The 14,412-nt window shown below is 39.2% G+C and overlaps 1 protein-coding gene across 1 annotated transcript in view; it reads left to right on the plus strand.

Annotated features, from left to right (window-relative positions):
• Positions 1 to 10,359: 10,359 nt before the first annotated feature.
• LOC108577637 (neuropeptide SIFamide receptor-like) overlaps positions 10,360 to 14,412 on the plus strand; it is a 95,666-nt gene continuing 91,613 nt past the window's right edge. Inside the window, exon 1 of the mRNA XM_017940814.1 lies at positions 10,360 to 10,927. Within this exon, the coding sequence (XP_017796303.1) occupies positions 10,360 to 10,927 (568 nt within the window). The remainder of the gene's footprint in view (positions 10,928 to 14,412) is intronic.

Consider the following 14,412-nt stretch of genomic DNA (forward strand, 5'->3'; position numbering starts at 1 on the left):
GAAGTCATTAAGTAGCACGAGTCGATCATTTCTCCGAGGTTCTAAAATTTCGCCGTTCTGCTTCGTTTCCGAAAATTTTCTTCAATTTCTCGAAGTCACCAAGTAGTCCAAGTAAACCATTACTCAGACGACCGAGGTTTTTCGGAAGCAGCAAGTAGCGTAGGTCAACGATTTCTCAGATGTACGACATATTTCGACAAAACCTCACATTTAGATTCCGCATGATCGTACAGGTATTATTGGACGAGAATTTCGGCGAATTTCTGCCGGTGAACGTGTGAGAATGAAGGAAGGGTGACAGCGGAGAAATATAAAAGGTGTGGAAGGCAAGGTGGTCGTCAAGAGTCGTCAATTATTTGAACGGAATCTATTGAATCTATTGGGACACGTGGAATGAAGGAAGCGGTCGTGCCTTTGAATATTAATTAGCCGATCGTTCCAATCGATGCTGTCCATTTGAATTTCATGGAACCACGTTAAATGCCTTCGCTCTCTTACTATGATTCCAGGAGATTTGAACGTTTTCATCGTTCTGATTCGAGGGAAACTACGTGGAAATTTGAGGAGACGTTGTTTTTGTTGGATTATTTCTAACAACACCCTATGGAAACAATCAAGTCAGGACAAAAATGTCTCCGCGTTATTTTAAACAAAGGCACTAAGGCCTCCACCAGATGTGTCTGGTGTCAGTCTTCGTGTCATGCACTGCGCAATGCGATACCATAAAGTTCCTAGGTACAAGGGGACCCCAACTTTCCTTTTGGGTGCCCAGATACAATCCTTTAGAACATTCAATAGCGTAAAGACGTTTCCTCTGAGTCCGTCAATAAATAGCATATCACAAGATTAAAAGACTATTCCTTTTCATAACCCATTTCCAATAGTTTTCTCCATCGAGTTATTTTTCTTTTATTATTGCACTTCTTTTCCTTTTTCTTTTCTTTCTTTTAATTGATGTAAATATGGAAGAAGTAGGTAATACACTTGGGTTTTCAGAATTGAAATTAAACGAAGCACGTTGCTAATAAGAGCAAAGGAATGTGTTTGTTGAACGTAGGCGTTGGGAATCTTATTATAATGGTTATTGAATATTCAATGGGAACAATGACGAAAGGCTTGTGTTTAATTTATTCACGATTATGTTTCGCTGCTAATTTTCATTCGAGCTGAATACAGCACGCACAAAGACGTGATTTAAATTCATAGATCTAATAGCTTCGTTCAAAGTAGTGTGTAATGCGCGTAATTGTCAAACATGAAGGGAACGAGTTCTATTAAATTTCTTTAAAGAGTTGATGAATGTAAATGTGAATTAATTAAGGATGGAATTATAATTGCATATAAATTTACTCGTGCTTCATTTAATGAGTGTATTGTTTGAAGTCGTGCGTTGAAAAATTCGTATCCACGTATCATAGGGTGTTTTGAATATAATTAAATTAAATTCAGTGTTTTTAATATTCGTCACTTTTCAAAAATTGATATTTATCATTCTACAAACATTAATATTCCTTTTATTATCGGGACATTTTTGTAGTATTGCAATTTTTCTCGATACCACGTCAATTCAGCTAATTTTTAATTTCTAACATTTGAAACTTTGAATTTTTAATTTTTAACTTATTAAATTTCTAACTTTTGAAACTTTTAATTTTCAATGTTTAACCTCTGAAACTTAAAATTTTCAATTCTCACCACGTTAAATTTCAAATTCTCAATTTCTAACTTTCCCAATTTTCAATCTTCGCTCGAGATAAGTTGAAAAGCACACGACGAAGAGAGCCCGCGAAACGAAACAGCAAAGGTAAAAAAAAAAAGGAAGTGCAAACTAAAATAATTTTCCAGCGAATTGCGGAGAAATTTGTTACGAGGAGTTCGTTTTAATTCATCAAGTTCAATTTGAAATCAATTCCCCCGGACATCTCTGCAAATAGGAGCTTGGCAGATTTTCAGAAATTTCAGACTCAAGGAAGGGATTAGGGGGGAAAAAAGCTAAACGAGTGAAGCGTGTTGGGAAAGAAGAGCCGCGAGGTCGAGAGTGATAGAGCAAGGGAGAGAGAGATTGAGCGAGAGAGAGGTGTGCAGGGTGTGAGAAACTAATCGAGATTCTAATTGAGTTGCCAGGGTAATCGCATCTTCGTCGATAATTCCATACCAGATAGAATATGTCCACAATTTGGTATCTCATATCCGTTAATTAAACTGAAAACTTCCGAACGAGATATGATGCGAATATTCTAGTCGCTTTTAGACGATTAAGCAAGAGATTGATGACCCTGTGATATAAATTAGGATGATGGGTCAGAAAAAAAAGGAAAAAAAATGAGAAAAAGTGAAATGTGCTATCGGAGCGGAATAATTAGGTGTAACGAGGAGAGCCAAGTAGTAAATAGGATATAGAAGACATGTTGCGATAGGTAAAACTTTGTTATAAGTTACGGTATAGTTTTATTAGCAGAAGAGTGTGTAACGATGAAACAAATTGAATGAAATGAGATTTATAAAATATGAAATAGTTGAAAAGTTATTAGTATCGTAAATTGGCAGTGATCTTGAAATAGGGTTTCTATCGAAGCATTAATTCGTGAGGAAAGTAAGCTACCAAGGAAAACTTAAAGGTGCTTATTTTTTATTATTATTTTTGGAGGTCTTTCTTTCTTTCCTTTTGTTATAAAAATTATTTGACCATGTCATGCAAGAGATCTTTTCATAGAATAATGGACTGAATAACTATATTGACTGATTATAGTCACTATAGTATTACTTAAAAGGTATGATTATTAGAATGAATTAATTTTTAGCTTGTTTTTTCCTTTCAATTAATAAATACGTAATATTCAAGATTGTCATTTGTTATTTTGCTCAAGGAAATGTGGAGGAACCTTCCATGCATACTTAACAGATTTTGTGAGTAACAGTTGTGCAAACATGGCAATGAAAGGTGTGCAGATACTGATGTCACTATCAACTCGAGTGTTTTGTATTTGCACTAAATGATCACATGTTTTTCAAAGTCGTGGCAGATTTTTTTAATACTTTGTCATACATTTTCGTAGTGTTGCAATGAGTAATAAAGTAAAAAATTAGAGTGCATAAATGGAGTTAGGTAAATTACAGGAAAAATCGAGACAAGAGATTGTTTATTATTAAAAGATGATACTGAAAAATGATAAGAAGATTCAGTTTAATCACATACAAGTTATTTATACAAGGATACGTATTTATAAAGTTCGCTCTTTTTAATTAAATCTAATTAGTACTTTAACGATGTAGATAGAGAGATTAACTAATATTATATAGATTATTACCATCGTAAATTGCCTGTTATGTATACTATGTATATGTATATGTAAAGAAAAGTTGGCCGGTTCCCTGATGAGTAGCGATGAACTCGCCCTTTGATTCAATCCCCCGTATCTCCCTTATCCAAAGCGGACACAAAGTTAATAATTAATCACGAATCCCTCATAGAAGCCTGAGACTGAAATGTTGCAGTAAAAATACTTTTTATATATTTTAACCAAGTTAAACTATCAAATAGACATCTAAATCTCCATATAATTATCCTTCAGAAATGAAACGAGACAATTTTCTTCAGATATTAAATGACTAAAAATGAATAAACTCAAAATTATGTCATTCAAAATCTATTATATCTAAAGCTACCTATAATTGTCCTTTAAAAATAAAATGAGACAATTTCTTCCAAATATAAAATTACTAAAAATGCATACACCGAAAATTATATCATCCAAAATATATTATATCTAAAGCTGCCTATAATTATCCTTCAGAAATGAAACGAGTCAATTTTTTCCAAAACTAAAATTACTAAAAATTAATAAACTCAAAATTATGTTACACCTAAAGCTACTTATAATTGTTCTTCAGAAATGAAACGAGACAATTTTTTCCAAAAACAAAATTACTAAAAATGCATACACCGAAAATTATATCATCCAAAATATACTATATCTAAAGCTACCTATAATTATCCTTTAAAAATAAAATGAGACAATTTCTTTCAAAAACAAAATTACTAAAAATGAATAAACCGCAAATTATGTCATCCAAAATCTATTACATTAAAAGTAGTCTATAATTTCCCTTCAAAACCAAAACGACACTATTACTTCTCCCAAAACCGAAATACCGAACGTCACCACAAAACGACCAAAAATTAATAAAACTCGCATTATCTCATCTCAAACCCATTACCCACACATCTATCCAATTAGCTCTAGCTATAACTCCGAAAAATTGAATCTGTGCCATATCCTTCCTCCCCGTTCCGAATCCTAGCAACAATCCTGAGAACACAATACGTATCCCGGGGAAAAATCCAAACTTTCATCAACGAGGCTACTATAACAGGCAGAAAAACATCATCCACAAAGGCACAAACAATTCATTGAAAGGTGCAGCAGTCTCCCCGCATTGCGGGCTTTTACTTTCAGTCGGCCGAACGCGCCGCGTGTGCACGTGTCCCCAGATCGATCCTCTGTTTTCCAGCAATCGCGAAAACCCAGTCGAACTTCCTTCCTTCCAGTAAATGCTTCTCGATGCTTCCTCCTACGTCCCTTCATTTTATTAAAAAAAAAAAGGTCTTACTTCGATCTGTGATGCCCGGTTTGCTCTAATTCCTCGAAACTAGGAGCAGATATTGGGGTATCGCTGATTTAAAACACTTAAGGATCGTCGTTGCGTAGAGACAGAACTTTATTTGACAGAGATCTTGACGTTACGTGACGTGCGCATGGTAAAACGGAGAATGAACGCGGAAAATGAGAAAATAGGGCTACTTAAGGGTTCTGGGAAGATGGACTTTGGGTTGTGACTATGCAGGAGAGTTGGAAGGTGTCGAGTCCGGTATGAGCAATGGTGAACGTGGGTGATTCGTTGTAAATACAGATAAAACTAAGGACTAAGAAGTGTGGGAGTGGAAGTGAGAGCGAGGGTGAAGGAGAGAAAGAGAGGGCCGCATTGGCTGTGCATGTGTGTGTGTGTGTGTCGTAGGGGTTTTGGTATGAAAGAGTGAATTTGAGAGAGTGGTGTGAATGGTCTGGAAAGGAAGAACGAATGGAAGACGATCGTGCGTGGCGTGTTTGTTATGTTTAGACAACATGGGTTGTAAAGCCGATCGCGGCGTGTGTGAGTGTGTGTATGTGGATGCGTGCGCGGAGGAAAGGAGGAAGAGTGTGAGGTGTGTGAGTGTGTAAAGAAAAACGAGAAGCATCGAGCCGGAAGAGAACGAATCGGAGCGGCGGCGAAAAAAGAAAAGAAAAGTATTTAACAAAATCCCACAGAAGGAAAATATTTGAGGGTGTAACAGATCGATTAGCCGCTCGCGCTGCCAAATTCGATTCGAGGGTTTCGCGACCACGAGTGGCTCCTTCCGCATTCTTATCGGCCCTCCACCCGGTTACAGAGGAACTCGGAGACGATTCGGTTAAGGACAGGGGTAGTTCGGTTCCGAGTTTCGGATGATCGGATAATAAGTAGTTCCTGATTTACGTGCGCGGGGGTGATTTTTCCCGGAGCAAGTGTATTATGCAAATTGGAGGGTTGTTGTGTTGGGAATGTTGAAAGTCGGCTGTGTGCTGGGAAAGTTGGAGGGGTTATTGATACTTGGGACTTGTTTCACTTTCGATTTCGTTCGACCCTGGCTAGGTGGAGTGGAACGAAGGGAGGGTTTGAGTTTTTTGGGGGATTTATTGGAAAGTGCATATTGGGGGCGTATTTTTTTAGTTAATTTTCAAGGGGATGGAAAGAGGTATAGTGGGCTTGAATATAGATTTTAGCAATGATAAGGGAGGATTGGAGTTTTTCGAGGATCTACTGGAAAGTGAATATTTTGAGCGTATTTCTTTAGTTGACACTTGAAGCGCAGGCTATTTTGTTGGAAACTTGACCTAAGGCGCCCCAATATTTACGAGTTTTGTAGAAACATGCACTTTCACAAAGTAAAATAAATTACTTCTTGTGAAACAGAGAATTTCTATTGAAAAATTTTACATAGTGCTTATTACAGGCACAGCGACGATTTTTAATGATGTAAATATGGAGCCACTTGCTGTGCGTTTATTTGACATATTTTTCGATATGATAGAAAATTGAAAATTTCTGGAAACGGTAGTGGAAGATTTTTTAGTTAAGAAAAGAATTTTTATTAATTTAATAGCACAGTCTTATAAGGCATAAAAAGCCATTAAATTTTTATTATGAACATTTTTTTATATCTACTATAGTTTCAAAGATATACAGGGAAATAAGGTAACACTTATCTTCATTCAAGGGCTGTTTTCACCCCGAAGAACCGAAATTGGGCCAAAAAAAAAATTGCCCGATACTTCTCTCGTGGTCCCCTACAAACCCACGAAGTTTAACAAAAATCGGACATTTCGGGTTACCGAAGTTCCCTTGTGGGTATACGAAAATGAACGAAAGAAGTGAAGATAAAATTTCAAATAAATTGTTTATTTTAGTTTATGAAAAATTCGAAAAATGTTATTATCGATTGCCCTATTTGAAAGTGGCAATAGATACAAGTGGTGGTAAGATAATAGTGAGTTGAGGTTCAGGGGATATATTAGAGGTAATGTTAGGGCAATGGTAGATACGAAACTTACCAGTGGAGGAAAATTAGTATAATAGTCCTTTCATAATTTACCACTAACTTCGAACTTGATACTCGATGCTTGCTTGCGGTAAAACAACAAATCTTCAAATCAAAGAAAATTTAATTTTACTCAATAACTCTTTTAAATAAAATTTACTCTTCGACATTTCAGTCGAAAATTGAACGAAATTAACGAGAATGAATAAAAATATGATTATTATTAAGCTAAATAAGCGAAACGAAGATCACGTTTCAAAGTGTCCCGCGAAACGCGTAGGAGGAATAAGTTGCTTGGGAGAAACGAGAGGAAGCGAAGATATTTCACGGACGCCGGAGGTCAAACTATAACGAAATCTTTCCGAGCTTGAGACTCAAATAAAACGAGTTAGGCATCCGCGATGGGTTGTACAAAACGAATTAGGAACTCGCCCGGAAGTTTGACGGGAGTCGAGCACTTCTAAGAATCGAAAACCCGAATCACTCGTCGCTTCTTCGTCCGCGTTTCATCTTTCAGAAACGTCAGGAGCCAACGTGGAACGATTCTTAACGCGTTTTCTGCCACGTGGACCAGCGGTGAACAATTATTGAAAAATAGAATTTTTATCAAACCGAGAAAATTGTTCCTCTAAGAAAGTTAAATGATTCCTCTTAAATTTTTGAAGAAAGTTAAATCTTAATTTTAAGAGAATTATTCATATTACATTTTTTAAGAAAATTGAATCTGAATTTTAGGAAAATTACTCCTCTTAAATTTTTTAAGAAAAATTGAATTTTAATTTTGAGAGAATTATTCTTATTCAATTTTTTTAACGAGAAAATGATTGCAAAGTAAAAACTTACTATGTACAGGTAATACAAATTTTTATATTTCATTCTGAGGCTTTTCCGTATTTCTTCCAATTCTTCGCAATTTCTTCCAATACTTTCTTCTCTCTCACGATATTCTACATTTTTCGTATCAAACACGCCTATTCCTCTTCATAAAGAGTGGTTAAATCGGTAATTTCATTTCCCGACCAATTCTTCTTCTCCCATGAATACGAAACTGATTCATATTTGCAAAGCAACTGTCCCACGAAAAATCTCACAGAAACGTTATCCTACAATCTTTCCTACCAAATGAAAATCCCAATATTCACCGATTTGTCTTCTTAAAAAAAAAAAAATTCGAACAGTGGAACGTTGATTATTAGCAGAAAATCTTAATTCAATCTCAATCTCTCGAAGAAAATTCGGCAACTCGAGCGAAGTTGCTGTTTCGGTGCCGAATTACCGGTTCATAGTGGGCGTTCACGAGGAAAAACGTTTGGCAATCGGCGGAAATCTTTCGTCGTTTCTAATCTACATTCTTTCCCTCGTGCTTACCTCTCGTCGATATTTTCCATTATTCCGGTGACGCAGAATCTCCGATCACGGCTAGAAGTCGAACGGGAAAAGAACAAAGAGGAACGCTTATTGGACGAGTTTTCGTGGCAGTTCTATTTTAATAAAGTGCTCGTAAGAAATATCGTCGAGCGTGTAAGCATTGGAAACGTGGCGAGAAGTGTGTAAAAAGTGCGAGAGCCAGGGAACTGTTAACTGTTAGCAACTGTCGTGTTTGGGAGGTGAAGTTTCGAAGAATAGGCAGCGTCGCGACGCTGCGGCTAAGTGGCGGCTGAGATTATCGAAGGGACGACTTTTTAAAAGTGGACATTGCGTGTTGGTAAACACGCGTTTCTATTTATTACACCGTTGATGCTTTTATTTTTCATATTTGCTCTAGTCTTTAACTTCCTTGGATTTCCTGATTTTCTCTGGTATGGTGAGTCGTTAAATAGTAGGTTTCATTTTGGAAAATAAAGTAACGGTGAAGTACATTTTACAGGCGAATAGTGGATCTCAAAAAATATTCCTTTTTATAGGCAATCGTTTATGTTGAAAGGTGAAAATCGTCACAAAGATGAGAGTAATAAACATATTTGGTGAAAATTATTTATTATTTATCTTTCTTCGAAATTGTTGTTGAAAAATATGAAATTTGTCCATTCTCTATCTCTGATGATTTTCGAGATATATTTACTATCTCAGAATTTCGAGGGCGACTTTCATCCCTTTACTGCATTTTATTGTCAATATAAAAAAATACGTGTCGAATATTTTTTTGAGAACTACCATATGCCAAAGTTTCGTCAAAATCGGTGATTATCTCTTCGAGATACTCCCTTGTTAGTTACAGTAACCACTTTGGTCTGTGCAAAAAGTACCATTTTCTTGAAAAATTTGTTAGGAACTAACAATAACTGTTTTTCGAAAAAATTTTCTTGTCAATGGTAGTGGCATATATAAACAACACACGGACATTTTTTTAGTTACAATTACCTACATACGTAAAGAAAGATGACACTCCAAATAGCAGTTCAAAAAGTACCATTTCTTTGAAAATTTATTTTGAGCTAGCAATAACTGTATTTCGAAAAAAAAAGTGTTTGTCAATTTGTCAACAGAAACGTTTTCTTTTTTCAATGTTTTATCTTATCACTTAATGCTTTAATCCACAACCTCGCTACATTTCTTCCATCGACTATAATTTCCACGTCACACGATCTTACAAAGGGTTAATTTTCAAGCTATCTTTCTATTCTAACAACTTTTCTGCATCATATTCAATGCTTCAACTTCCGAGACTGTAATTTTGAAGTGACACGGTGTTACAAAAGGGTTAATTTTCAAACGACATATGCAAATCGTCTTTTTACTCGATTCTAAAAATTTGCCAAAACGACCCAGGGTATACACTTTTTTATTTTCTCTTCGAAGAGCACTCCACCCGGCGCGGATCTTCCTATTCCCCTGCCTCGAACTATACGCCGCTACGATGATCGTAGCTCGCATGCGGGTGCATGTGCCGGTGGATGGTAACGCTTGCGCAGTGTTGGCGAGTCGCCAGACAGCTCGCCGCTACGGGTGCATCTCGCGGCAGTTCGCAGTCGTCTTCTAAACCAAGCTCATTAGTCTCTCAGCATTCGGCCGGGACACCTTTTCGTCGATCACGCTCGAACACAACACCTTGTGTCCCCGTTCTATCAAACACCTGCTATCTCTAACACACATTCCCTCCACTTCTCCCGCCTCCACATTTCAACCTGTCTTATCGCGCCTCTTCCACTTCTAATCAGTCGAGCCAGACAAAAGAAACACAAGTTTTTTCTACCGGATCGAAACAGTTGTCAGTTCACCCGCCGCGGTTCGATATCGTCGCAGTCTTCCCGCGAGGGGATGCAACCAAGCTCGATGGGCTCCTGTGCACGTGCCAGTTGACTCTCTCTCTTTCTCGAGGAGCGTCGAACTCGATCCAGCCACGCGCTCTCTCCTCTCGTCCTTTCATCGAACACACGCCTTCGACAAAGATAATCGTGACATTTCCGCGTGCCACGGCAATGACCTCCGTCCGGTTCGTGTGATCACATCTTCTTGGAACCAACCCCTCTCTGTCTCACTCTCTCTGTTCATCGATGATCCAAATGATCGGGTGTCTAGGGTAGATCGTACGTAACCAAAGATCAAATTCACTAGCCAAGCATCGAAGAGGAAGAAGACAAGGATCCAGGTACGAGGATCGATCAGGTGAACGTTGCAGTAGCTCGGTTGAAGGCGGGACTCGAGCGGGCCGGGGTCGTCGACACGGCGACGCGACGCCGTCGGAGCAGAGGAACGGGAAGTAAGAGGACTGGTACGTTGCCGGGAACTGTCTAACTCGGCTAATGGTCGAAACAACGTCGATCCAACGCTACACGATCAAGTTACCGATGCTGCAGCCACCGTCTCCGCTGTTGGAGATGGCCTCACTGCGTCTGCCAGACTCGGAGGAGTTCGACGCCGACACGCGTCGTAGGAGCAACAGCGGCAATGTCCCTTCTACGACCGTCTCGGCCGTTCCACCGGCCACCGGTACGCTGTTACAGATGAGAAACGACCTGGGCGATTATCTGAGCAATCTGATAACAGAGGCGATCACGACGAATCCGAGAACGTCGATGGAGGAGCACAGTGGGCTGTTGAACGCGAGTAAAAATGGGAATTTGTCCACCGCCGAACAGTTACCAGATCGTTTGTACAGGCATAGCATGGCTATGTCGGCTGTCTACTGTGTCGCCTATGTACTGGTCTTTGTCGTTGGCCTGATTGGGAACAGTTTCGTCATCGCCGTGGTTTACCGGTCGCCGAGGATGAGGACCGTCACGAACTTCTTCATCGTCAATCTCGCTGTAGCCGACGTGCTTGTCATCGTGTTCTGCCTACCTGCTACCTTGATGAGCAACATCTTTGTTCGTGAGTACCGCAAAGTTCGAGAGTACATTCGCTGAGTTCGTTGGTTGCTATTTCGTTCGCGATGTATCGCGGTTTAAGGGTCGCTATCTCGTTCCCGATGTATCACGGTTTAAGGGTCGCTATCTCGTTCGCAACGTACCGGGGTCTAAAGGTCGCTATCGTGGATTTGTAGGGTGATTCGCGAGTGCAAACGGGACATCTTTGTACAGAGAAATTTTTAGAATTGTAGAGGCTGAAGGTTTCGAGTTATGGAAGAGTACAGTGTGTGTTGTATCGGACTAATCGATTTCTCTACGGGAGAGCGTTTAACGTCGTGGAGCGCTAATGGCTTGGAAATCGTTCGGACAACATTTCTTTCTCTCGTTCCTGTCATATTTTTCAATTGTCCGGATAGCGAAATTTACTTGGAAAACATAGCGTTGGACGTGCAATCGTTATACAGGGTAGTAGGAAAGAAAGCCGGTGAAGTTATCGATCTCTCGGGTATTGATCATGCGTGATCGTTGTGCAGCGGCGGGGTGGAAGCGAGAAAACACGAAAATTGGATCGAAGGCGATTAAAGGGGCGGCAGGGTGCGAGCGATTCGTTCGGCGTCGATTTGTCGTTGCAGGGCCTCCGCTTTCCAGAGTCCCCACTCGAGGCTTGTGGAGGCCGCGGAAACGGGGTGGTAGAGAGGGGTTTTCTCCCTTGGCGTGTACGGAATCGATCCCTTTCGTGGCTCTCTCTCTCCGCGGCCGCTCTGTTCACGCTCGATGCATCGAGCGTATCGCGATTCCGGTTTCGTACAGAGGGCCGACAGCTTCATCTCGAGTAACTGCGGATAAATTATTCGATAATGGAATCGCGCGAAATTTTCGCCACCCTCCCCGCTTCGAGAACCCGTTGGGATTCTTTTCAATTTACCGGGGCTGTATCGAGATTCCAATCGAATTCGCACGCTTTCGCGAGGTAGATTTCTATCTTGGACCGACGTATGCACGTTTACAGGAACGATTTAACTGTGGAGGTATTGCAAGGATCGAAAGGACCGATTAGCAGTCTTTTAACGGGGAACTTTTGTGTGAAAATTCTTGCAATTTTTGCGGGAAAATTGTCAATTTCTATGTGAATACTTTTACGTAAAAATGAAGGAAACGAAGTCGGAAAGTTATGAAGAATAATAAAGGACGACTCATAAGCCATTTAAAAATTGAATAACTCTTTTCTCTATTACATTTCAAAATTTTCACTCAGAATTTGCAAATTTGTTCTCCGCAAATTTATCGCGGAGAGATTCACGATTCAAATGTCCTATACTTCATCGTACAAAAAAATGAACACAAACGATTCACCCTTTCGCCAAATTTCCCAATTTATTTTCTCACTTCGCAAATAAAAGATTGCCAGAACATGAAACGTTTAATTTTGCCGCAGCGAAAGGTTTAAAGAGCCAAGAAATTCCTTCAATCCTCCACTTTCAAAAATCAAAAAACAACGTATCTTTCTCTCGAAAAGTGAATAATCTTGACACGATCACCATCTGGCGTCAACGATTAATTAAAGGGGTCAGTTAATTTGAACTGCTAGACTGGCTAACGAGCTGCAAATACGAATTCGCCGCAGGTAGAGACGCGCAATTAAACGTAGATGGTTACGTACACCCCGTGCGTCGATGTAACGTCCGTCTAATTACTCCAGTTGGAGCTGCGTCGAAGGACAAGCACGATTGTAAACCGGCGATCTTTTACGACGCCTCGCGTCTCCGGCCACGCGTGTTACGAGTGCGAAATAAGGACGCGTGCGGTCTCTATTCCGGCGAGATTTACGACGATCCACAGGAGGGATCGTTCCTTTTCGTCGCGCACGAACTGTTACCGACTTTACTGCCCGCGATACACGCGTAATCTTGTCGCTTGGAGGCGTCAAAGGTTATTGAAACGTAATAAAATCATCGCTGAAGATGACGAACATTTTTTTTTTTATTTTTGTGGTGAACCAAAGTTTCTATTTAAGTTAGTATATTTTTGTATTTACTGGAACATTTGTCCTCATTTTTTTTTTTTTAGTTCGTTTCATGTTAGATTTCGTTTTATCGACAAGGAATGAATTTTATTTTTCTGTATTAGTGGTTTATTTTTCGATGCAAAAGTTTCTTCTTCTGCTTCTTTTGTTATCTGATAACGTATGAAGTAGCGATAGAGTTTGCCGAGGGACAAGTGAACGGGGTCAATGTTATATATCGAATCTTTTTTTACTTCATTGGGAGAACGATATACATCGAGATTCGGCTAAGTTCGGAGCTGTGTAATAGAGGCAGCCTCTGTATCGATCGTTTTCTTCTTTCTTGCTGGAGCGACCGACAAATTGTCTGTAAAATCTGGCACGATTTTTATCTGTGGGTCGTGGAGGAATATTGATTAGGGAAAATTGATCTTTTGCTTGTCTGATTGATAGAAAAAATGTAACGACTAATGACTGTTCCTCTATTAGCAATTTAAGAAAAGTAAATTTAACAGATGAATTATTTTTTAATCGAGTATGCATAATTTCCAACGTGACTCACCATCCATTAGCAGTTATAGATGAATTTTTAAAATTTTTATTATTTTTTATTATTTATGCACATTTGAAAGGGAAATTGAGTGCTTAGATCCAACGCGACTCTTCTTCCATTAACCCTTTTAACAAATTAAATCCCACAGGCGAATTTCACTATTATCTTCCCAGTGCTATTGAAATTAAGCCAAATTTCAAATTAAAGTAGCATTTTTAAATTCCTCCATGATATTCCTTCATACAAATTTATCATTATATCGATCGTTATTCGCTAACATTCATTTCCTCTGAAAACAAACATCTCCAATAAAGATGCACAGAGAACCACCTTTTCGTTTAATCAGAAAATTTGCCCTATCGATCGTATCTCTCTCTTTTTCTGCTTTTATTCACAAGCTGAACAATTTCAATTAAAACTTGTGGAAATTATATCGATCGCATTTTTCTCCACGGGCGAAACAAAGTGTATAGCTGTTTTTCTCTATTCGCATTTTCTCACTTTTCAACGCACCGCTTGGCACAAGACCCGATACCGTTCGTGAAATGATCGATTTGTTCGTCTCGTTTTGAATCACAAAGGTACCGGTAATTGCGGATAGAGACACACTATTCGACCATGAGTCTCCAGACTTCTGAACGGCCAATTGTCAACGCGTTGCATGACTAACGACGTCATTATCACGCACTCGTGCGGCGAACGCGTCTCTGCCGTTTGTTTTTCTCGAGGAATTCAAGTGTCCCGTACCTGAGCACGTGGCTCGTTCTGTATGCAAGCTACTAGCGCCGAAGATGTTAGATTTTTCATGCTGGAAAATTCGGGAATCATTTTTCCTGGGACGTGGAACCTGCTTTTTCTTAAATTTTAACTGCCAGTTTCGTTTTCTTCTTGTTATTGGTCGTTATTTTTAATTTTATTCATTTACTCGTAACGTTGGTGACACATTTATGTA

Source organism: Habropoda laboriosa, unplaced genomic scaffold, assembly GCF_001263275.1.
Source record: "Habropoda laboriosa isolate 0110345459 unplaced genomic scaffold, ASM126327v1 scaffold718, whole genome shotgun sequence".
Taxonomy (NCBI): Eukaryota; Metazoa; Arthropoda; class Insecta; order Hymenoptera; family Apidae; genus Habropoda; species Habropoda laboriosa.